Source organism: Periplaneta americana, chromosome 11 (genome assembly GCF_040183065.1).
Source record: "Periplaneta americana isolate PAMFEO1 chromosome 11, P.americana_PAMFEO1_priV1, whole genome shotgun sequence".
In the NCBI taxonomy this organism is placed as follows: domain Eukaryota; kingdom Metazoa; phylum Arthropoda; class Insecta; order Blattodea; family Blattidae; genus Periplaneta; species Periplaneta americana.
The window spans coordinates 180,195,600-180,219,127 of NC_091127.1; the positions used below are offsets into that span (position 1 = coordinate 180,195,600).

Genomic DNA, 23,528 nt, shown 5'->3' on the forward strand with positions numbered 1-23,528 from the left:
CCACAGGTGTGGACGGGTGAGTGTATGTGTAAGTGTTCGTGTAAGTGTGGTGTAGGGAATGAGTGTGAATGATGATGAAGATGAGGAAGGGAGAATGGAAATTATTGAAATTTCGTGGTTTCAGTTAAGATCACATTATCTAATCTACAAACAGCAACAGAGCTTGCTCAGGGAAGTTAATTGTTTCCCTGCCAAAACTACAAGAAAATAAATAATTTTCACTTCATTTTGTTTAGTCAACTGTCCGAAGACAGTTTTGAACCTCGTAAGTAGGAGGTGGAAGTTGATGAAAAGTCATCTTCTTATTTTTCACATTACGACGATGCCTATTAATATAGAAATCCTTTCTATGTTGATATCAATGTAAGCAAATAATTTCTTATATTGCATTTTTTTACGTTATTGAACTAACAGGTCATTTTTATATTTTTTTCGGTATTTTTTGGTCATTTTTAATACTTTGAAGAACCTTTAGATCATTTGGAATGTATTTTACTTTCTTCTTTATCGATAGATCTGTTAAATCATTATCTAAGCAAATAGGTCAGTAGTAGTAATTACCTACTGAATAAGTGAATAACAGTGAAGTTTGAGTTTTATAGTTTGGAACAGACTCTAAAGTCCATCCCTCGTTCCACTGAAGGCTTCACTTCACACAACAGAAATAATATAAAATGCTTGACAACGGCTTAGTTTAAGTGAGGGCTTTGACTGACCACCCCTGATTGAAACACATTGTAAACTCTCATTAAAATTAAATTACATAATTAAATTACATAAGTTAGGTCAGATGCAACAGTGTTCATGAGTAAGATAGTTATATATAATAAAAGTAATATAATACAGTTATATGAACACTTTTTAATGATTTAATAAAATCGGTTAAAAACCATATATGTTTCAGAGGAATGCTCCTCCATCTTCAGTGGTAGTACCAGCGTCGTGGTACTACCACTGAAGATGGAGGAGCATTCCTCCGAAACATGTATGGTTTTTAACCGATTTTATTAATTTTATTCAATCATTAAAAAGTGTTCATATAACTGTATTATATTACTTTTATTATATATAACTATCTCGTTAAAATCTATAGTTTTTCCTTAAAGCCGTCATTTTGTTGCATGTTCTTTTCCTTTATCTTAGCTAAATTCCAGGAAGCTGCCTCCTCTCTCCGAGATTTGCAGAGCAGTCATTGAAACAAGATGACTAATTTTTAAGACGTTGTGGTGCGAGTAGAGTGAATAATATTTAAATGTCATTTTCTTTTAATTTCATGTCATTTTTCCATTAGTTTAAGGGCATTTTAATGATCATTTTAAGTAGATTTTTAGGTCATCAACATCTGCCCCCTACTCATAAGTGACACGAATAAGGAATCACTCATAAGAAACTAAGCCAGGAGATAATGGGTAGGCTGGCCAGTTCCTTTTTCCCCACTTCAAAACTACTTTTTAATAAATCTAAATAATGAATATAATTCCATCTACCAAAATGTAATATTCAAGCAATATATGTTTCCATCGGAATAAAAAAAAAGACATAATTGTGTCACTACAGAAAAGACAGAAATAAAGTAAACTATTTATATTAAAATGTCTTTTGATTAAAAACATTGTATCTGCAGCCACTAATAATTAATTCGATGCTGTTAATGTATGAGTGAAGCTGAGTTCAGGCATATATATTCATGTGCAGGTAATAAAACACACAAAAACAGTTTATACCTTTTCTGCAACATCTCGAGAATCTATCCAGGTTACGGGAAAAAAGGTTTAAGATCCGTAGCATACACATTGAAGGAGAGAATACAAATCGATGACGAATAAAACGGTATGTATATACAATTAAATATATTGTCTCACAATAATCTCAATATCATAAAATAGGTAACATGATGTCCATATTGAGCAGCTTAAACTAGATAATTACCGAAAATGGGTAAAATGCTAAATGCTGAAAAGTAAATTAATGTTTAATCTCAAGACTGGACTTCTTTTACAATCTGAACACTGATGTTATTGTATCTGAAAATAAATAAAAAATCATTACGCGAAATATTTCAATGGTAATACAATTTTTCACTCATATTTTACAATTAAAAATACATGTTTCAACAATTTAATTATATTTCTAACATCATTATTATGAGAGGAATCTTATAAATACTTCCCCGAAAATTAAAAGGGAAGGAAATCCGATTTGAGAAATTTCTGTTACTGAAAAACTTAAACCAATTTTAAAATATCGGCTCATTAAAAGGTGTATATTATTAAAATATATCTCCAGGAATAGTTGACTATTTCAGCAATATTTCAGCTGTTATCTCTATGTATTATGATTGTCACTATCCCAAAATCACCGCCATAATTATTACTTTCATTATCATCACCTATCCTCACCACTGTTATCCCTGCTTTCATCATTATTGTCGTTACCACCACCACCACCACCACCACCACCACCACATAATATATTTAGAGCATGTGAGATAGACCTAAATAATCACCATCTTATTGTGTTGAAGCATTACACTTCTGTACTGAAAATCTGAAAATGTTACTTTAAGAATGGGTTTCATTGTAGCTACTTTATTGCCCTCATCTTTAAACAAGCTTAAAATCCATGCTATATACAACTCAAAACGGTGATATTTAGGGTGAGATGGCCAATAGTAGCTTAGATTTACCAGTAACTTACTTATTTCATTAATTCACGAATTATTTAATAACATTTCTTAAAGTGAAAAATCAAATTTAAATAACATCGAATTAAAATTTGAGTCTTGTCATATATAAAATTCAATTAATAGTAATTTTGAAGCGAGTATGTGCAATGAAATGTTTATTTGAAAAAATTACAAAAATACACAACAATCATTTTAAGTATAAGCAAATGTTTGTATTAAAAAAAAATACAAAATTTTCGTGATGTATATTTCACTACTGATACTCTTGAACTTCATAACAGACTTAAGGCACTTTACATAAATTCTACCTCTATAATAATGTGACATCCTTGTGTTTATGAGACAAAAGATGAGAAATAAAAAAAACTATCATTTCTATGCACATAAAAATTACACAGTTGACACCTCACTTGTATTACAGTTTAAGAGCACTATTGCAATGTAACAACTTATCTCTAACATATCTTGAAGAATTCTTCTTAAACTCATAGTCTGAAGTAATTGAGCAAACACTTTTGTGTGAACACTTTATCATTTATTAGCACTTAAAACTATTTCAGTACCGTAAAAGAAATCCAATTAATAAGCAGTGCTAACAATCTATGTTAATTATTTTCATCTCTAGTGAAGCCACATTGAAAGTCTGTTGGTACAGAACTATGCATAAACAGATACCGGTACATTTTAAATTTTACAAGTAGTAACAGATTATACTAGCTATTCAAGTGGCTGAAACATGTTAATTTACTATAAATATTATGTACTTTGAAGATCTATAAAACAAAAATATATTACTTTAATGTTCAATTGAAGCATATCGTTGCTGCGCCTCCAATTTTTTTTTTCTTTTGACAGGAGAAGGAAAAAAAAACATTGTCACTTTTAATTCCTATGATTTTCAAAGCTACTTTCCGTTTAATTTCAATCATTACAAGAAAATGAATAAATTATACCGACTATAGCTTTGAAAATCAAGAGAATTGAAAATAACAATGCTTTTCTTTCTGCTGCAAAAAAAAAAAAAAAAAAAAAAAAAAAAAAAAAAAAAAAAAAACATAGAGGATTTTGGAGGCGCAGCAACAATATACCTATCTTTTCAGTTTATATCATTACGAAACAAATATTTTCAAACTTCCAACGACACTGAATGCAAATTGTTAATTACCAGTATACATTTGAAGATTCACAATAAAGCCTCCTTTCTTACATTTCGTTTATAAAAACCAAACCAACCTCGGAAGGTGATTGCGTCTTCATTAATGTTTTTAGGTATAAACAGCTTTATCAGTAAAACCTTCCGTTGCATGTATGGTTCTTTAACTTTAAAGCCTAGGGTTGGAAGAGCTTATCAAAGAAAACTCCTATGAGGACACCTGAAATTTGTGAAATACTGTAAAAACTTCGTGCATATATGGCAAGTTCTGCCAAATATTCCAATAACTTGTGAAAGTTTAAGTCGTATTTTATCTTTATTTGTGCGTGTTCAATCAGAAATACTGTACTGACATTTTAAAAGTTATTTTTCGTATTACATTTCCTTTTTAAAAAACATAATCATGCATGAACTGTGTACAATTTTCTTATATTCCTCAGTTAACAACTGAATAGAGACGAATATACAGTGCCATATTAATAACTCATAGCAAACATTTAAACTTAGTCAGTTACTTTAAATCTCAACTGTGCAACCCCCAAAAAAATAATTAATAACGTGCGATCTTCCTACAAAAATTTAAGAATAATCATAAAAACTAGTTCCAACTGTTCAGAATGCACTACTTCTGTCAGAGGTGCTTACCAGAAAAATTATTTCAGACAATCTTAATAATTATTTTCGGTGATGCTGTAAGGATGGTTAATTTTATTAAAAGTCGATTACAGAGTAGGCTGTTTGCTAAACTGTGTGATGAAATGAGAGCAGAAAGCAAAATGCTCCTTCTTCACACTGAGATCTGACAGTTATATCTAGGAGAAAAGTGTTAACAAACTTCATTCACATATTTCTTTACAAAACCATGAATCTTTGGTGCTCTTAGTTTACTTAGGTGAATATTTTCACATTTATGTAACCTGAATTTGAATTTACAAGGGCATGACAAAAAAATATTCTGTTAATTACAAAATCAATGCTTCCATTAAAATGCTTTGTACATATTTGGGTTAGTCGCCTTGAAAATGAGATTTTGACATGTCTACACCCAAGATTATATTAACAAAAATATGGCCCAGAGAAAATCGGAAAATAGCTATTTAGAGAGCATTGAGTCCATCTGACTATGACCTTTCTCCTAAAATGATCGTTTGGGGATCGTTTTAAAATGTTAAATGACCTGAATACAGCTGTGACCCAACGCATTTGAGAGCTAAACCTTCAAAGAAGAATTAAACTGCATCCAGCATCTACCACAACATTGGGAAGTAGCCATAACTAAGGACCGGATTTGTAGGGTTTTACCTATTTTTTTCCTTGCTTCTGAACTCCTAATTTCTTTCAACACTTTTCCAAATCATGATCGAAGGAGTTGTATATGTGAATTCTATTGGACCTTAGTACCTAAAAAAACCTAAATCATTGCTGATAAGCGTTATCCTGTATTTATTGCGTTATATATTGATTTTTTTTATTTTGAGAGAAATACCAATACATTTCAAAAGAGAGAGAGGAAAAACACTCTCGACGTGGATGCAAAATCTATACTTAGCAGTGACAACCTCTATGGCTCCCTTGCTTTTCTCAAGGCACATTTCTGTGATCTTCCAAAATATATTGTACTTGGAATCTTCGTCGCTACAATTGAAAGATACAATTAGTGTCATTAACTTGCTTTTACAGAAACAAATACCAGGACCCGTGGTTGAAGCTGTCACATTAAAACTGAAGAAAGTATTGCAGAGGAATCCAGGGTTTGAAAAAATGAAAAATGTGTGCTCCATTCTCCAGGGGGAAAGTTTCAATTGTCAGTTACCGTGGGTACCTGCTGCAGTGGCAGCGATGAAATTTACACCTATGACATCATGTGCTGTCAAAAGAACCTTTTCGTCCTTCAAATGTATTTTGAGAGACAATAGAAAAAACTTCTTAGTCGAGAATCCTGAAAAGTATTTGGTCATATAGGCTATTGCAATCAGGAACAGTACCAGTAAATAATGTTATTTGTTTGTTACTTCTTTAAATAATTCTTGATCAAGTTTGAACAAATTTAATTCAAAAGTTGTGTGTGTACTCTACCTTTTATGTATTGAAAACTGAAATTTATGTAGTATATCAAGGCAAATTATATTATATAAAATGTTAATTGTTACAATAATTTATTCAAACTACAAATAATGTTAAAGGGAAAGGAGCAAAAATTTCGAATCTTATAAATTTTGATAAAAAGTTTGGTTCTTGAAAAGGTCAGTTTCGTGGTCCATGTTGCCTTAACAAATATATATATATATATTTTTTTAAGAATAATTGTAAGGATACATTTTAACGATCGGACAGTTTTTGCGACCCCTTTCACAGTTGGACATAAAATCCCCCAAAAAAAACATATTTCATCTATGCCAGAAACCTAAAATGGTCTTTTTAAAAACCTAAAAATCTCGTCCCTAGTCATAAAACTCGAAGGGGACTATTTTGAACGCTCTTGATGTAAGTGGATTGAAAAAATAAAATATATAGCAATTGAGTAACTGTGCATTATTTCTGGGATCACCCTCGTGTATATATGAACCATAAGTAATGTCATTAATTTCAGATATTTCTTTGAGATATTTCAAATAAAGAAGTTTAATATGATTTTGCTCGTTTTTGTGACCTTTTCGAGATAAAAATTGTTTTATATGAAACATTTCCTAGCGTGTTTTGGGAAAGCCATTGATTTAATTTCCAATAAGCTTAGTCAATTTAAGAGAGCAGTGCATTATGATAATAAATGATTGAAAGAATTTTAGTTTTGTCCATTAAATGAGCAACCATTTGATCCGAACAAATGTAACATTGTAAAATTCCTTTGCAGAACAAAAAGTTGCATTTGTTCGGATCAAATTTCTGCATATTTAAAGGACAAAAATAAAATTCTTTCAATCATTTATTATCATAATACACTGCTGTCTCAAAATGACTTGAGCATATTGGGAATTAAATCAGTGGCTTTCCCAAAACACATTATGAAATGTTTCATATAAAACAATTTTTATCTCCAAAAGGAAGCAAAAATGAGCAAAATTGTAGGGAGGTGAAGAATGGTAGATGACGAATGAAGTAGAAGTAATCCTATTTACTATAAGAGAAGGGAGTTTAAAAGAAATAAGGGAATTTACAAAATGATTGGGTTGAAATGTAATCAATATCATCATTACCAGTTGCAGAAGACACAGCCCTGCAGTATATATTGACTACACCCCAACTCTGGCTATTAGCAATAGGCATCTATAATGAACATTGATCAAAATACCCCTCATTTCTCGTGAAAAAACTGAATAGACTACAGTGGACTTTATGTTGTCAGCAAACAGCTGGATACATTAAGAAGATTGATTGATTGATTGATTGATTGAATTGTAATCAATGTTATGGTGGAACATAAACAGGAAACGTGAGGATCACCATCACATCATCTGTTGATAATAAATATCAATATCTATAGATGCTCCTTTCAAAAGATCCATGCAACTACTGAAGGTCCTTTATCCTTCTTTTACTAATTTGATCTGTGTAGCCCATAGACTGAACCGAACAGCAGATCAAAATAGAAATCACAAATATAAATAAACTCATATCTGTGGTGAAGTGTTCATCCAGGCACCGATAATGGCACAGGCTTTTCATTACAAACTTTTAGTACTCATTCACTGATGGCTGTGCAGTATTATTGTCGAAATAAAAGAAGCTATAGTGTGTTGAAAACAATTTATGTATATTAGGTCCCACTTTACTTTCCTTACTTAAATTAGTAGTACTGTTTTCAGAAGTGCAGGAACAAACTAAGCAGAAAATTTCCCAACTATTTGGCACCACTGATGAAAAGTGAAAATGAAACCGAGAGAAGTTCTTGAAAAGAACAAACTGAAAACTCTGCACAGCAGTTCCAATTTCGGTTTAAAAAATCAAGACAAAATGAATGCTAAATCTCGGTCTATGCACTACTTTCACTTCAGCAGATGCAGAATGCTTTTTTCAGCGTACAAACTAATATTAATCTATTCATTTTTATGTTGAAAACTTAGAAAAAATGTTGGGCACGTACTGTGAGGTCAACAATGGAGCACAAAACTCATATTCGATTTGGTTTTATTTCTTTCAAATACAAAATATATGAATGAATGCTGTGTTTTATAATTATTGTAAGCATTGTTCACTCATTTTGAGACTTTTTTTATACTACAGTATATATTTATAGTCTGAAAATAAATACCTATTTAGATACTAAAAATTTGGCTGTTAGTCTAGTTCTTCGTTAAAAATTAAATAAATGTGCTCATGAGAGGTTCCTGAAATACCAGTAATTGACCAATTTTAGTGAACAAAAATTGTGCAAATGTTTAAAATCGAGTTTCGTCAAAATTTGACAAATGATGTCTGAATTATTTTATGTAGACTGATATATGAACAGACTACAATTTTCCACTCACACAACACATCTTATACACTTGATACAAGTAACTACAAAAAAAAAAAAAAAAAAAAAAAAAAAAATCCAATCTGAACTGTGATAGACAAAAACAAATTATTGTTACTGGTTTTGTTCAATACTAGAATGAACTGTGAAGTACCTTTCAACTATTCAGTACATCTAGATTTTAACGAATTATTTGTAACGTAATTTTCATGCTATGAACCACAATATTTTCTCACCTTTAATCGGTTGAAGTAAACTGCCCCAGCTCTTAGTTGGATACTAGCCACTTATTCTTAGACAGTGAATTTGAGAGGAACTGAATAAATCTGCAAAGACTGAAGTGAAGATAAATCTGTATTGCTGTCATATATAAATTTTTATCTTTTACTTCAATTACATATTTAATGAACTCACTTGCTACCATGCTCAAATATTTATGTATAATAAAATAATATTGTTTGAAAATACTGGTTGAACACAGTACATATTACAATACATACATTTCAGAGAGGATACTGCAAAATAAGTTTTTCACGATTTTTTTTAAGGATGTATTTGTGCTGATGACTTCAAATAAGTTAATCTGATTTATAACTTTCTTCAAGGTAAAACCTTGCTTAGGAACCATTTTGAGTAGCATTGTTACAGACATAACCTAAATGTAAACTTGTTATGTAAGTAGGACAGGACTTTAACATAAATGTGCGTTTAAAAGTGTAATAATTTAAATTTAATCTATTTTATACAACAATTGGAAAAAATAGTCTTCTAATGCAATTGTCATGAATACTTTATCTCCTTATTTGTGATAATTTAAATGTCATTTCAAATTCCCTATCGTCAAAATAGAGGGATGGGAAATATATACAAGATTGCATGATTACAGTTATTTTGTATAAAAAAAATGTACTCAATAATGATTTCGGAAGGAATGAAAGAAAAAAAAAATTATACATAAAATGAGGTAATATACATCCCGATTCTTGTTATATTTATAGTATTTCAGTCTTAATCGGTATATAATAAAAATCTTGCCACTTAAACAGCTAATAATTAAAATGATATATAATATTAATAATAATAATAAAAACAAAGAATATAAATATAAGAGTAAGGAGTATGATTCAACATATATTATAAATATGTTCCCCCAATACTACAACGATTAGGCATACAATTCTGTACAACAGACACTAGTTACAATGCAATTCCAGTCTTCTAAAAAATCTTTATAATCCACCTCCTTTTCCACTCAGATCTCCAAGAACATATTTCTTGTACATATAGTTCATCTGTTCTAAGAATATGAATGTAAGGACAGTGTGTGGTCCAAGTCTAGCATAGTATGGGGTGAAACCTTTCCAAAGAGAAAAGAAACCCTCTTTACGTACGACCTTTGCCAGCACGTCAACAGCACCTGTGTATTCTGGTTTCCCGTCTATTGTTTTCATGTTCTGAATCCTGGAACACAGAATGGGAAACTTTCAGGACTCGAAATGATTAAAACAAATACTATTAGAAATTGGCCACATCCTTTTCCTTTACTCTACATTATTTTAGTTTCATTATAAGTTTTATCTGCATTTTTTACTTTATATCATCTACTCTGATACATGACACATTTAGAGAGTAAAGTGGCAAGTTATATCAAAGTGAATTCTATTACATCTACTAGTTTTTATACCCCTGCCCAGAACTTTGACTACAGATAAAGTCAAGTCAATACACCCATTTCTTTGCAGCAATCATCCACTATTTTCGATAATTCATATAGAACCAACTACGAGAGAAATATGATTGCATACACTAAAATGGTACCCCTATATTATGGATAATATATATATATATATATATATATTTTTTTTTTTTCTTCAAATTTTGCTGTATGTTATTGAGGTATGGGGGCTACTACCAATGCAAACACAAAAGAGTATGTATGAGAATAATTTGTAAATTAAACAGCATGCATTCATATCGAAAAGCAAAGTAGATATTGCAAAAAAAAAAAAAAAAGTTACATTCACCAATATGACATAATAGTACAGTATGCAATGAGCCTATAATGATAGTAATTAAGATGCAAGTATAAATATTTATGAAACGAGCGCAAGCGTGAATTGTGAGATGTGCGCAGACGCGAAAGTATTGATTTTTTCCGAGGAACAATAATGTCATTGACTTTGATGTAATCCCGTTAAACTTGATATAACCTTGATTATTGAATTCGACATTGAAAAACGAGATGACAAATTGAATTTATTTGAATATTATTTACAATTAACGCTAATTATTATAGTAACAGAACATAACCTTCTGCGACAGTATTGCATTTCCAGCCTCCGTGACTTTTCGCTAATTCTCTTTCGATTGCATATCCGAGAATAATCGATACCTGCGGTTTTATAACGGTACAAAGCTGACTTGTCATTGGCTGAACACCTGTAAGCTGAGTTGTCATTGGCTGAACACCTGTACTTTAATGAGTAGGTGTACTTTAATGACATGCATTAAAGGACTGCTACCAGGTGTATAATTACTACATTTCGGCATGGTCGAGCATAAAAAATTAATCAGATCTGCACAGTGTAGCATATACTAGAAAATACTTAGAAAAGATCAACTAACTACAGGTAAAATATTGTTTAATAAATTATTTTATGTTAGTTCTGTATTTATATTGACAAAACCAATATCCTGCACAGGATTTTATGATGAATAAATCACTTACTAATTGAAGGGTACACGGGAAAAACGAACAATGTCACATTTCCGTTAAGGTTGAGATATTGATCTATTTCGGTATATTACTGCTAAATTTATTGGTGTTTCTACTTGAAATGAAGGGAATGATGAATGTATCCGTGGTTTTAATTCTCCTTTACCACTTTTGGTAAAAATAACACTAAAGTTTGTAGTAATACAGTGAATTAGATAATGACATCACCCTTAACAGCATTGCGACATTGTTCGTTTTTCCTGTGTACCCTTCAATTGTTTTGAATGAAATATGTTGGATATTCAATAAAGAAACATATGAGGGTTGTTCTGAAAGTAATGCCTGCTATTTTTTCTGCTGACATGTAACGCCTAAGTGATGTAAGTGGCACTGTAGTAAAAATTAAGCCTTCACATTAATATCCTGTTAGTTTGGTTGTCATGCAATAGATAGTGGCACCAAGGCAGTTTACCAAAATGACATCTAACATAGAGGTGCATAAGAAACAGAGATGTGTTACTGAACTCCTCACTGTCAAACAAATTGCAACCATTGACATCCATTGACGTTTGCTAAAGGTGTACAGAGTCCATACAGTGAATGTGAGCACAGTAAGGCTGTGAGTGGTGCGTTTCAACAGGCGAAATGACAGTCTTCTGGGATAGGCAGAATGTGATTATTTTGGATGCCTTGGAGTCTGGAGAAACTGTCAATTCTGACTATGCTGAAAGCCTGAATTTCCAGAGTCAGGCCAGAAAAGAAAACCTTTCGCTTGCAACGTGATAAGGCCAGGCTCCACACCAGTTTCGCGACCACTGAGCACATTGCAAAATTTGATTGGACTGTCCTATCACATCCACTGATAGTCCGGACTTAGCACCTTCAAACTTCCATCTCTTTGAGCCTATGAAAGATGTATTATGCAGGCAGCAACATTTTCCAGACAAAGATGCTGCCATTGCAGCTGTAATAAGGTGGCTTGTCTCTGCCGGTTCAGATATTTACGAGCGTGGCATGCAGACTCTTGTTCATACTTACTTACAAATGGCTTTTAGGGAACCCGCAGGTTCATTGTCGCCCTTACATAAGCCTGCTATTGGTCCCTATCCTGTGCAAAATTAATCCAGTCTCTATCATCATATCCCACCTTCCTCAAATCCATTTTAATATCCTTCCATCTACGTTTCAGCCTCCCCAAAGGTCCCATTCCGAGGCTTATTGTATGTTTTTTAAGGTGATGGGTTGTTAGCCCTTCGCCCAACCCCCAAGCTGGAGGACCACCCCTTATTGGCTGTCCACAACTGCTTATTCAATATATTCGCAGCTACCCTCCATATCTGGAGGCCATCTCCTCTATCCGCAACCTGAGGATGCGCCATGCCGTGGTGATAGGGACCCACAATACATGGAGACTCTTGTTCATAGCTGGAAAAAATTCATAACGAGTGGTAGGGATTATGTGAAAAAATAAGTGTAAGTAGCTGAAATCTTGCTCTATTTAACTGTGTTATTATGCTCTATGTATCTGTTGTAGTTTCCATGAAAATAAATAGGAGCATTACTTTCAGAACGACCCTCATAAAATAATCCAATCTACGAGCATATAGATTATTATTTCCGAAATCTGAAGATGGGCACACAACATACACTTCGGAAATAATTATATGCACAAGAGAAATAATAATGAATATCAACTATATGTGGCTTTCTGGTGCTTCCGTAAGTAATACCAGTACTCACAGTTTGTATTCGAGAAAGATGATAAATTACATGAGCAACAATTGTACCTTGTTTTAGCTATGTCAACTGGCATGGAGGCAGCTGTAGTGACTAGACCAGAAATCATACTAGCACAGAAGTGGAGGAAGACATTATCTCTGAAGTAGCCTGTAATTAAAAAGAAAAACGTAACATTTTCATCCTAATCCCAACACATACAAATTATTTCCTCCAACTATTTTTTCTTTCATCGGACAAAAAGTTAAAGTTAAAAGAAATATCTTAAAGCAAAGGAATTAGATAGTATTTTTTTCATCTAGAAGGCACTGTAAACGTTTCTAATAGTAAATAATCTAAATTTTATTTATTTAAAATAATCTCCCAGACCTTTCCTGCAACAAAATTGAAACATGTCTCTTATTTTAACTTAATTTTTATACACTGAGTTACAGTAGCGAGGCATGACTATTCAACGCGAAAGTAATCGGAATAGACTACCAATGCCAATTTAGAGTCCTCATCATGAGATTAATCCTTTTCGGTACTTTGCCATTATCATCATTCCTACCACGCACACATATTTTACACACGTTTTACTGAATTCAGAATGGTACCATTCATTTTCTATTCTATTACTGCAGTTAGCACCAGGTTTTACAGAAAACAAGGTGAAAACCACGTACCTTTTATATTTTATCCTTGTACATTGTGAACCCAGAATTACTTGTTAATGTTTGCACAACAGCTCAATGAGTAGAGGTTTCTTAAACAAGTAAATCAATCACTATCATAAAGGGGAGGGGTTCTTTGCAGTGTTAAAAGTAATTTCCTTTCAATCAAAACTAAAGGAAGAGCCGAAATTTGCTTTCACTCTGAGAATTACATTACTCCTTTTCATCTCGTGTGGTACGAATTATTATTATTATTATTATTATTATTATTATTATTATTATTATTATTATTATTATTATTATTTTCTTTAATGACCAATGGTTTTCCTGACAGAAGTAGGTCAGGCCGAAGCCAGTAAGCAATATCTCCCATTACATTAGACAGTATGAGACTGTCAGCCCAATATGGCTGGCACATACTTCCATGACATACACGAATCAGACAAAGCCAAAGTATTTTGCGCAAACGTGACATCACAAGTGTGCCTAAGTTAATGAACGGAGAGAGAAAATATCTCTCCCTCGTTTCCCTTCCCTCCAGACCAATATAATAAAGAGCAGATCGGAAAAAGATTTTCAGCAGGAGCGTTCCTACTTCCAGCTCAGTCACTTCGATTCACCATGCAAGCCATGCACCAACTCTCCAACATCCACCATCGTAACATTCCTAACTTAGAGCCTGATTTTGAAGTTGATTACGTTTTTCTAGCTTTCTTTTTGGAGCTGTTATTAGAGCTTCACCACAATATTTGAGGACTGGTTTAACATACATTTGGTAGCAGGGGCGGCTTTTATTAAGGGGCACATGGGCACGTGCCCTCCCAGTGATTTTTATTATCGTATTATGACTATATTATAATACAATTTAATTGCATTATGAAATAATAACTTAAAGAGTTTCACATTTTCATTGCTACTAATGTTTTCAGAATGTGTAGTAGTCTACGAAACCCAAGTTTTCTGAACAGGTAATAAAATGGGCTCTCTCTTCTCGTGCCCAGCGATGGACGAGGAAGGGATGGGAGTGTGAGTTGTAGGGAGGCGGAGCTCTTTGCCTCAGACCGTGTGCTTTGGGCACTGTATTTGCCGTGCCCACCAAGCCTCTTTAGTTTAGGAACAGTCCAATTAGCTGCGTGCCATTTTTAGGGGTGTTGATACTTGCTGAAGAGCAGACGACATTTTACAGCTAAACTTGACATGAAAAACGTTAAATGTAAGTTTACTAATTTAGAACCTCGACTCACTGTATAAATCACGTGTGTATGTATATATAGATATTCATTTGTCACAGTTATGTTGTTAATGCTCCCTTTAAACTTTTATACTTCCATTGTATCCAAAAAAGAAAGTTTACATTACAATACATGAAGTTGGCAGTTCTCAAAAAGCTTTGTCACTGACAATAGAGAATCTTGGCGGGCGTTTTGCCTTCGGCCGCCACTGTTTGGTAGGTTGTGTTAAGGGTTTCGCTAATACTTCACCAGTTTTTCCCAGCTAATTTGTTCAAAAGAGAAAGACGTCTACCTGATTTATCAGTAATATAGTGCATTTTACTGTAGGAATAGTCATCATTGGAGTGCATTTAGATAAAATTTGTGACTGTTTTTACATGAGCAACATCTTTTATACTATGGTGGCTACATCACTCATTCACAACCCCCAGAATGTCTGTGGGCCATCAGACCTAGTTATAAGGATTCTTGAGTCTCACTTCCACACTTGTGGGACGCTATATGCTGTAACAGGACAGCATATGAAAATGGCATTTCCTCCATTTCTAGTGAAACAGTTATACTGCTGTGACTCGAACCCCAGTGTCTCGTTCGAAAAAAAAAACTAGACAGGTTGGACCACGAGAAGGTTAAGATGGAATTTGGATAGAAGAGATTATATTCTTTAGCAGTGAAGACATCTCAAACTACCGCTATAGAAATAATTACAAACAACCAAAATATTTGTAAGGAGTTAGAAAAACAAGTTTTAATACAGAATTTAAAATATATTAAAATATGTAAGAGTCGCTGGGACAAAAGGGTACCAGTAAACAGACTCAGAACACAAAAGTTTTTTTTTTAATATTGTGAAAGATAGAAAACAAGAGTTAGAAATCTCACAGCTGGTGGAAAACTTCATATTAATAGAGATCCCCCTTAACAAACAATCAATAGAACATAACTTATATTTAGATAAAAACTTAAAATTACTGTCTGTCCATGTGGTTATGTTGCAGAGTCGTCGAAATGGGGGAAATCACGTGAGTTACTTAACGGAGCCCTTTTCCTTAAATTATTTTAAACAGTTGTACAATATTACATTGACTTCTAATTCCATACAGCAAATATGTTCAGAAAAAAGCCTAACAGCCCAATGACTAGCCTTTATAGAGGAGCCAGCAGAAATGGATGGGGGAAGCCGAGATGCGACATACCCACTTAGTTGGACAGTACATGCCATCTTTTTTTAGTTTACCATAATGTTGGTTCATATTCATCAAATTTTGATATCTTTACAGAATCTGTTATACAGAATAAATCAATTTCAGGAAGTTGTAATTCTGTCAGATTCGTGAGTTGCCATACAAGCACTAGCTGGGTCATCAACTTCAAAAAATGTCAAAATTTAGGAATCTAGAAAAATTATAAATCATTTGATCAATTTAAAAAAGATCATTAGTATAAAATTGATCCCCTCACAATGTAATACACATGGAAATGAAATAGCAGATGCTCTGGCAAAAAAAATGGTGGAATAATAATACAGAAACGAAGCCAGGCATTTCTTTTCATTGTATAAAACAAATCACTATCAACAAATTTCATTCAATCCAGAAAAAAGAAATAAAGGACAAAATTTAAGGCTCATGGGAAATAATATTAAGAAATTCTGAAAAAATTCCACAAATACCACAAAAATCTGCTGTCACTTTGTTTAGACTGGTGACAGGCCATGAATGTTTATCAAGCCATCCATACAGAATAGGAATTCAATACACCTTCCTGTATCCTATGCAACACCAATGAAGAAACGAATATGAAACATCTTAAAATATGTGCAGCTGTAGAGAAAGAAGATATCTTGATGCAGAAGTATTGGATTGCAAGAAACGTCTAGGAATGGAGGAGAAAAACAAACACACACACACTCACTCACTCACTCACTCTCACAATCTTTGTCTCTCCCCCCTTACCCCGGCTTTTTCTCTGCCCTCTTCCTCTCCCCATCACCTTCCTCAAATGTTTCTTTTCTGTAAAATACAACAGACACCATCGGCATAAGGAAGACTGGAACTGAACAAAGGTTGTAGAAATATGAATTAGAAGTCCTGAAGAGAATCACGATAACTTCTTCAGTAAAATGCTATTTTTCAAGCAAGAACAATGTTGATGAATCAAATACTGACATGCTTCCAGATTTTCGAGTATACCAAAACAAGAAATTCGAAGTGCATACAATTCATTTAAGAAACTTATTGAACAGCAGGTGAAAAATGAAAAATGTGACATAGTGAAAGTGTTTAATGCTTTAAGAAAAGAGAATAAGCCATTTTCAGAATGCTGTTTGCAAGTATTGTGGACACCAACAAACAATGTTGACAGTGAACATGTTTCATCATAGTATGGTGCAGTTGTAGTGAACATATTTCATCACAGTATGGTGCGGTTGTTTTAGACAGATGATGTAATTTGAAGGAGGAAAACGCTGAACTATTCACAATGTTACCTTCTGAGAAATGAAAGGTAGAATGCACAAAGTTTTCTTTAGGAAAAAAATAGATGCTAATTTCAGAAAAACAGATGTTAATTTTGATGAAAATAGATGCTAAAAATTCAGGTCCCTAGTAATTAGTCTGCTGTTGTAGTTCCACCTTGTGAGTGCAAATGATGAAAAGCTCTTTTCACTTCTTGCTCAAGTTTGTGAGTACGTTTAGATGAACTTGAGAAAAATAAAGCTAGTCCCAACATGTCAAAAATACTTTGCACTTCTTTATGTGGTCTACTAATTTTTTTAGAACCAGGTTCATTTTATATGCGTAGCACGGAAAAATAAAGTGTGATAAAATTTAGCTTCCAAGAATTCATACCTGAAAATATATTTCTTTTCACAGTACATATTCCTAAATTGTGATGGTGAATTTAAAAGATAAAATTCATTAAACTGAAGTTCTTTAAGATAAAATTGTTTAACCAATACTTTTTAAGCTATGTCATATATCTATATGCTCTAAACATATTTCGAGTAACTAGGCTAAAACATTTAACTGAATACGTAACATTTCATATGCACTTGCATTTTTACTTGACAATACTTTGTTAAATCTTGCACATTCTTAAATGTGAAGATGTCCACTATTAATAGGCTATATTGATATTAGTTTAGAAAATATGAAACAATGTTTTCTAGCTTCATTCGGTATAAAAAAGGTGACATTACAACCATATCTGACCTGAATCAAGAAGAAGCTGTTTTGCTTGAGAGTAGGACGCTAGCTGAGCAGCATTCACTACCATAGCACGACCCATAGTTGGAATTGCTCCTCGCCATAGTGTAAGAACTCCTTCTTCTTTTACAATACGAAACAAGGAATCAAACACATTTTTGTAGTTCCGTCGTTCTGCTAGAGGGAGCCGACCATCAGCTGTCATTCTAATAAGTGCAACTTCTGCAGGAGTGCCCACAAAAGCACCTGCCATTCCAGCTGTCATTCCTAAAGCTGCTTTCATGAAAAAACCTGGTGGCTTTCCATCCTTCCTAGAGTAAAAAAAAATATATTCTGAATGAATGCACAGTTAGGATCACTACAATTAATTTCATCCTTGTAATTGCCGAATAATAAACAAAGTAAGATTCTATCAAAATCATTTTCAAGCAATCAGTTCAGTTATCTACGAAAAGCATGTGCTAAACAGATTTCGCATAAATTTCTAACTTGAGATCTTTTCAATTAAGTTGGCTGAAGGCATTAAGGTATGCTTAATATGTAATAATCAAACTTTTTGTGGAAAACTGTTACTGATATTACGAGAGAGAGTGGGGAGGGAGAGAAGGAGCAATGAAGGGAACAGAAGGAAAGGAGAGATGGAAAAAGATCTGTCAAAATGTAACGAGAAGGAAATCTTGCCTTATAGTAATCAGTGCATGAAAACAATATAATATGAACTCTGCAATTACAAATGTGACTGTATTTTAAATTGTAATGTATTGTCAATACGTAAATTTTTATTTCTTTAAAAAGTCTAGTTTTTGGAAGTTATTTCTTTGCCATAAGTGAACATGTTAATTGAGAAACCCTCATTTACAGTTGCCAGTGGAGAGGCATGAAATATCTGTAAATTTAAACACTCTTAAGTCAAATTGATCACTGAAGAACAAATTATTATTATTATTATTATTATTATTATTATTATTATTATTATCATTATTATTTAACTAATGGCTGGTACTTGACTTTTGTAATTCACCCAAGCATCCACATGTACTAGACGATGCACCAAAGCTTGCAGTTCTTTTAGCCACCATGAAGGCATTGCTCTTGGTGCACCATAGGAGGCGAACTACGTAACACTGTATGATGATCATGATGATGATGATGATGATGATGATGATGATTAAAGTGACCGTACGTACTAATTTTACCAGTACTGATTTTTAGAACATTGTCCTCGTCCTGGTTAGTCATAAGATGTAACAGTTTAGTTAGGAGTAAAGCATAAAAAATTATTAATTTACCAACAACAGGTTGTGCCAAGTGCCAAGCCTATGCTTAGCTAAAGCACTGAAACTCGTTCACTGCTGCTAGACTTCTATTGTCCAGCAGATAACCTTATGCCTTACACAATGCTAAGCAGCAGTGAATGTGTTCCAATACACTCGCTCGTAAAGCTAGTCTAGTTCCTACTCTGGTGCATGTTGGAAAATTTCTCGACTCATTACATAATTGACTGAAAGATTTTCATATTTTCTGGACAGGAGAAGAAGTTAAAAGTCAAGCCATTGTTTTAAACAGTTACTGATAATTTTCTGACAAATAAATGAAGCTAATCGGCTTGGTACATTCTTTCATTCCGTTACAATAAAACATGGTGCCAAAATATTGGTAGAATATTGTCTCTGTTTACCAGAAATCAGTGCACTGGTCGAACATATGTTTTCTTCGATGAATAATATGTGGTCCAGTGATAAAACTCAGTTACACATTGAAACTTTGAAATGTATGCTAATTACTAAACATAATTTTAACCAATCCTGTATCGAATTTTATATGAACATCCAGGAAAACGCAGTATTATTAAAATCAATCCAGTCTTAAAAAATATAAGATAGAAGATGCAAAATTAGGAATGAAGATTGTAGAGCGAGTACTTTTGCAGCTTTTTTTCATTAAAACAGTGTTGTTTTACTGCTACACTTGTTTCTTATTTTAAATGTCCTGATTTTGAATTTTGAAAAAATAGTCACTTTAATGATGATTAATGGAGCATTGGTGGAATGCTGGTAGGGGAAACGGGAGTATCTCCACCAAACTCCGTCTTTGTCCATCACAAATTCCAGTTGGATCCGCCGAGATTCGAATCCGGGTTACCAGCTTGGAAAGCTGATATTCTAGACATTTGGCTAATGGTGTGCCTAGGAGCAAATTATTATTATTGTTATTATTACTTACTTACTTATAGCTTTTAAGGAACCCGGAGGTCTATTGCCGCCCTCACATATCCTGAGCAAGATTAATCCAGTCACCACCATCATATCCCACCTCCCTTAAATTCATTTTAATATTATCCTCCCATCTACGTCTCGGCTTTCCCAAAGGTCTTATTCCCTCCGGCCTCCCAACTAGCACTCTATAAGCATTTCGCCCATATGTGCTACATGCCCTACTCATCTCAAACGTCTGAGTTTAATGTTCCTAATTATGTCAGGTGAAGAATAAAATGCATACAGTTCTGCGTTGTGTAACTTTCTCCATTCTCCTGTAACTTCATCCCTCTTAGCCCCAAATATTTTCCTCAGCATCTTATTCTCAAACACCCTTAACCTCTGTTCCTCTCTCAAAGTGCGCGTCCAAGTTTCACAACCATACAGAAGAACCGGTAATTGTTTTATAAATTCTAACTTTCAGATTTTTTGAGAGCAGACTGGATGATAAAAGCTTCTCAACCGAATAATAATCGCATTTCCCATATTTATTCTGAGTTTAATTTCCTCCCGAATATCATTTATATGTGTTACTGTTGCTCCAAGATACTTGAATTTTTCCACCTCTTCAAAGGATAAATTTCCAATTTTTATATTTCCATTTCGTGCAATATTCTGATGACGAGACATAATCATATACTTTGTCTTTTCGGGATTTACTTCCAAACCTATCTCTTTACTTACTTCAAGTAAAATTCCCGTGTTTTCCGCAATAGTTTGTGGATTTTCTCCTAATGTAGTTATGTCATCCACATAAACAAGAGCTGATGTAACCCATTCAATTCTAAACCCTCTGTTATCCTGGACTTTCCTAATGGCATATTCTAGAGCAAAATTAAAAAGTAAAGGTGATAGTGCATATCTTTGCTTTAGCCCGCAGTGAATTGGAAAAGCATCTGACAGAAACTGGTCTATGCGAACTCTGTTGTACGTTTCACTGAGACACATTTTAATTAATCGAACTAGTTTCTTGGGAATACAAAATTCAATAAGAATATTGTATAAAACTTTTCTCTTAACCGAGTCATATGTCTTTTTGAAATCTATGAATAAATGATGTACTGTACCCTTATTCTCCCATTTTTTCTCTAATATTTGTCGAATACAAAAATAATCTTATCAATAATCGATCTATTATGCCTAAAACCACCCTGATGATCCCCAGTAATTTCATCTACATACGGAGTTAATATTCTCAAAAGAATATTGGACAAAATTTTGTATGACGTCAACAAAAGTGACATTCCTCGAAAGTTACTACAGTTAGTCTTGTTCCCCTTTTAAAGATAGGTACAATAATTATGGACTCCTTCCATTATTCTGGTACAATTTCCTTTTCCCAAATAGCAAGTACAAGCTTATGAATTGTGCTTCCACCCTCTTGTATTGATTCTGCTGAAATTTGATCGATACCTGGAGACTTGTAATTTTTTAGCTTTTCTATCGCAATTTCGACTTAAGAAAGTGTGGGTTCGGGTATAAATGGCTCAGCAGTTTGTATTTCAATTTCGTCCCGATCATTTCTATTTGGCCTATGTACATTTAGTAGTTGCCCAAAATAGTTTTCCCATCTGTTCAGGATGGAATGAGAATCTGCAAGCAAGTCACATTTACCTTGCCTGATATCCATTCTTAAATTCCTTTATGCCCTTATATAAATCTCTGTTTTTATTCTTACTACTTGTTTCTACCTCATTGAGTTTTTCCTTCAAGTAATCTGTCATTTTATTCCTAAGTGTACGACTTGCTTCCCGTCTTTCATTATTTCTTATATATAATATAGCCTCTAATAAACCCGTATGTAAGAAAAGACTGTATTTTGCAATGTAGACCTACAATGATATCACTATGTATTATGTGGTCAAAATAAAATTAAAAATACGTATAACTGTGACCATAAGCACATATTTTCCCTTCATAAATTTCAGCAATTCTCCAGGAAAGCTACACTAAAGGAGGCAATATTTTTTTGCTTCTCTGGCTTCAGTGACATGTACCAGTATATTGTAATAAATACGTAACCTGGTCCTCCCGCATGTAATGTTGGTAACGAGTGGGGGGAGCTAATCAGTGACTATCTACATGTCACAGACACCGGAGAAGCAAAAAATAATTTTGCCTCCGTTAGTGTAGTTATTATGGAGAATTACGGTTCCTTTAATATTCTTAAAATAAATATCTCCCAACCTCCCCTCTAATCTAAGAGAAACCGGCAACACAAATAGAAAGAAAATGGTATCTATGTTATTTCAAAATTCCATATTAATCTTTTATCTTAAACATTAAAAGCGATCTTACCCAGAAAATTTCTCAAATAGCCATGTATAGATTCCAAGTCTCGTCGTTGTGTAGGTAGCTTGACGAAGCAGCCCAGCTGATAAGCCAGTGTACATAGCCAGAACTCCTTCCTTCTGAATTATTCCTCGAATTGCATGTAAACTTGTCTTATACTCTCTCGCTGTTCCACCCTCACCACTTAATTGCATTCTGTTCTTAACTAAATCAAGAGGCTGGACGACACACGTTCCTCCCATGCTGAAAATTAGATTTGTTTCTTACACACATTTAAGAAAAAGAATGACACTGCATTTTACTACTTACACGTTATAAGTAAGGCATACTGTCTGCTTAATACGATTGTAGCTATACTCATACATCACACAAAAACACAGCAAATCCCGATTTCAAACATACATTACAATTTGAATATTCCGCCTCAGGAGGAACGACCATAACCATTACGGCACGCAGGAATTATTCCATTACTATATAAAATAGAGATAATGGCAGTATGTGAATTTCTTACTTACCCGGCCAATCCACCAAAGAGAAATTTTATAGAATTTGGTATTGTTTTTGCTTTCTCTTCTGACATTTTGATTAAAGTAAAATAATTTTGCTTGCTGGTTTAACACCACCTTCTCTTGAATTTCTCCTCCCTTATTCAGCAAACAGCAGACACTCTCCCCTCCTATGCTACCACCAGTCAGCTGTTCCAGCACGTCATACGCCGGAGAAAATAGGTTGTTATTACGTAACAGAGAAGTGGTTTCACCTCTCTTTCCTGCGGTGTTACATAACTGAGAATGTAAAGGTAATAATTCCTTCATAACCTCATCAATGTTAATTCGCTTGTTTAATACACAATTTATTGTATAAGACATAGAAAAAAAAAAAAGCATACTAAGGAAACAATCGGCGCGAAATTTGATTTCTCCTACAAAGTAGATGACTTTTGATTGTAAAGAACAAATTCTGTAATATATTTTGAATCATAAGGTCATGATTCCAATGAAATTCTTTTTCAGGTGAGGGAGAGAGTTTTAGTGCGGTCTGGTTTACAATATTCCCCCCCCCCCCACAGGAATATAGTAAGATCAAGGAGAGAATTTATCACATACATCCCATTAATTCGAATCATACTCATTATTTGTATT

General features: G+C 33.5%; 2 protein-coding genes across 4 annotated transcripts in view; one reads left to right on the top strand and one right to left on the bottom strand.

The window, feature by feature from the left end:
• The window catches only part of LOC138709663 (glyceraldehyde-3-phosphate dehydrogenase-like), a 141,447-nt gene that overhangs the window by 22,613 nt on the left and 95,306 nt on the right, over positions 1-23,528 (top strand). The window contains exon 1 of one of the 3 annotated variants that reach the window (XM_069840604.1): positions 23,126-23,185. The exons of 1 other annotated variant lie outside the window; for it this stretch is intronic. The gene's annotated coding sequence lies outside the window, so the exon portion shown is untranslated. Of the gene's footprint in view, positions 1-23,125; positions 23,186-23,528 lie in introns of those variants that run through there. One more of the 3 variants, XM_069840602.1, reaches the window with a different exon arrangement.
• Positions 2,825-23,130, bottom strand: LOC138709665 (mitochondrial 2-oxoglutarate/malate carrier protein-like). Its single transcript, XM_069840606.1, has 5 exons — positions 22,902-23,130; positions 22,390-22,626; positions 17,843-18,147; positions 12,796-12,895; positions 2,825-9,753 (listed from the first exon to the last, which is right to left on the bottom strand). The coding sequence occupies exons 1-5, from the start codon at positions 22,964-22,966 to the stop codon at positions 9,522-9,524; spliced, it is 939 nt and encodes a 312-aa protein (XP_069696707.1). The 5' UTR covers positions 22,967-23,130; the 3' UTR covers positions 2,825-9,521.

Excerpts from the sequence above, each read along its gene's own strand:
- LOC138709665 (XM_069840606.1), bottom strand. The coding sequence starts at position 22,966 with ATGTCAGAAGAGAAAGCAAAAACAATACCAAATTCTATAAAATTTCTC. Across the intron at positions 22,627-22,901 it reads CTCTTTGGTGGATTGGCCGG|CATGGGAGGAACGTGTGTCG; the intron begins GTAAGTAAGAAA and ends TCTAATTTTCAG. Across the intron at positions 12,896-17,842 it reads ACAGCTTCTTCTTGATTCAG|GCTACTTCAGAGATAATGTC; the intron begins GTCAGATATGGT and ends TTTTAATTACAG.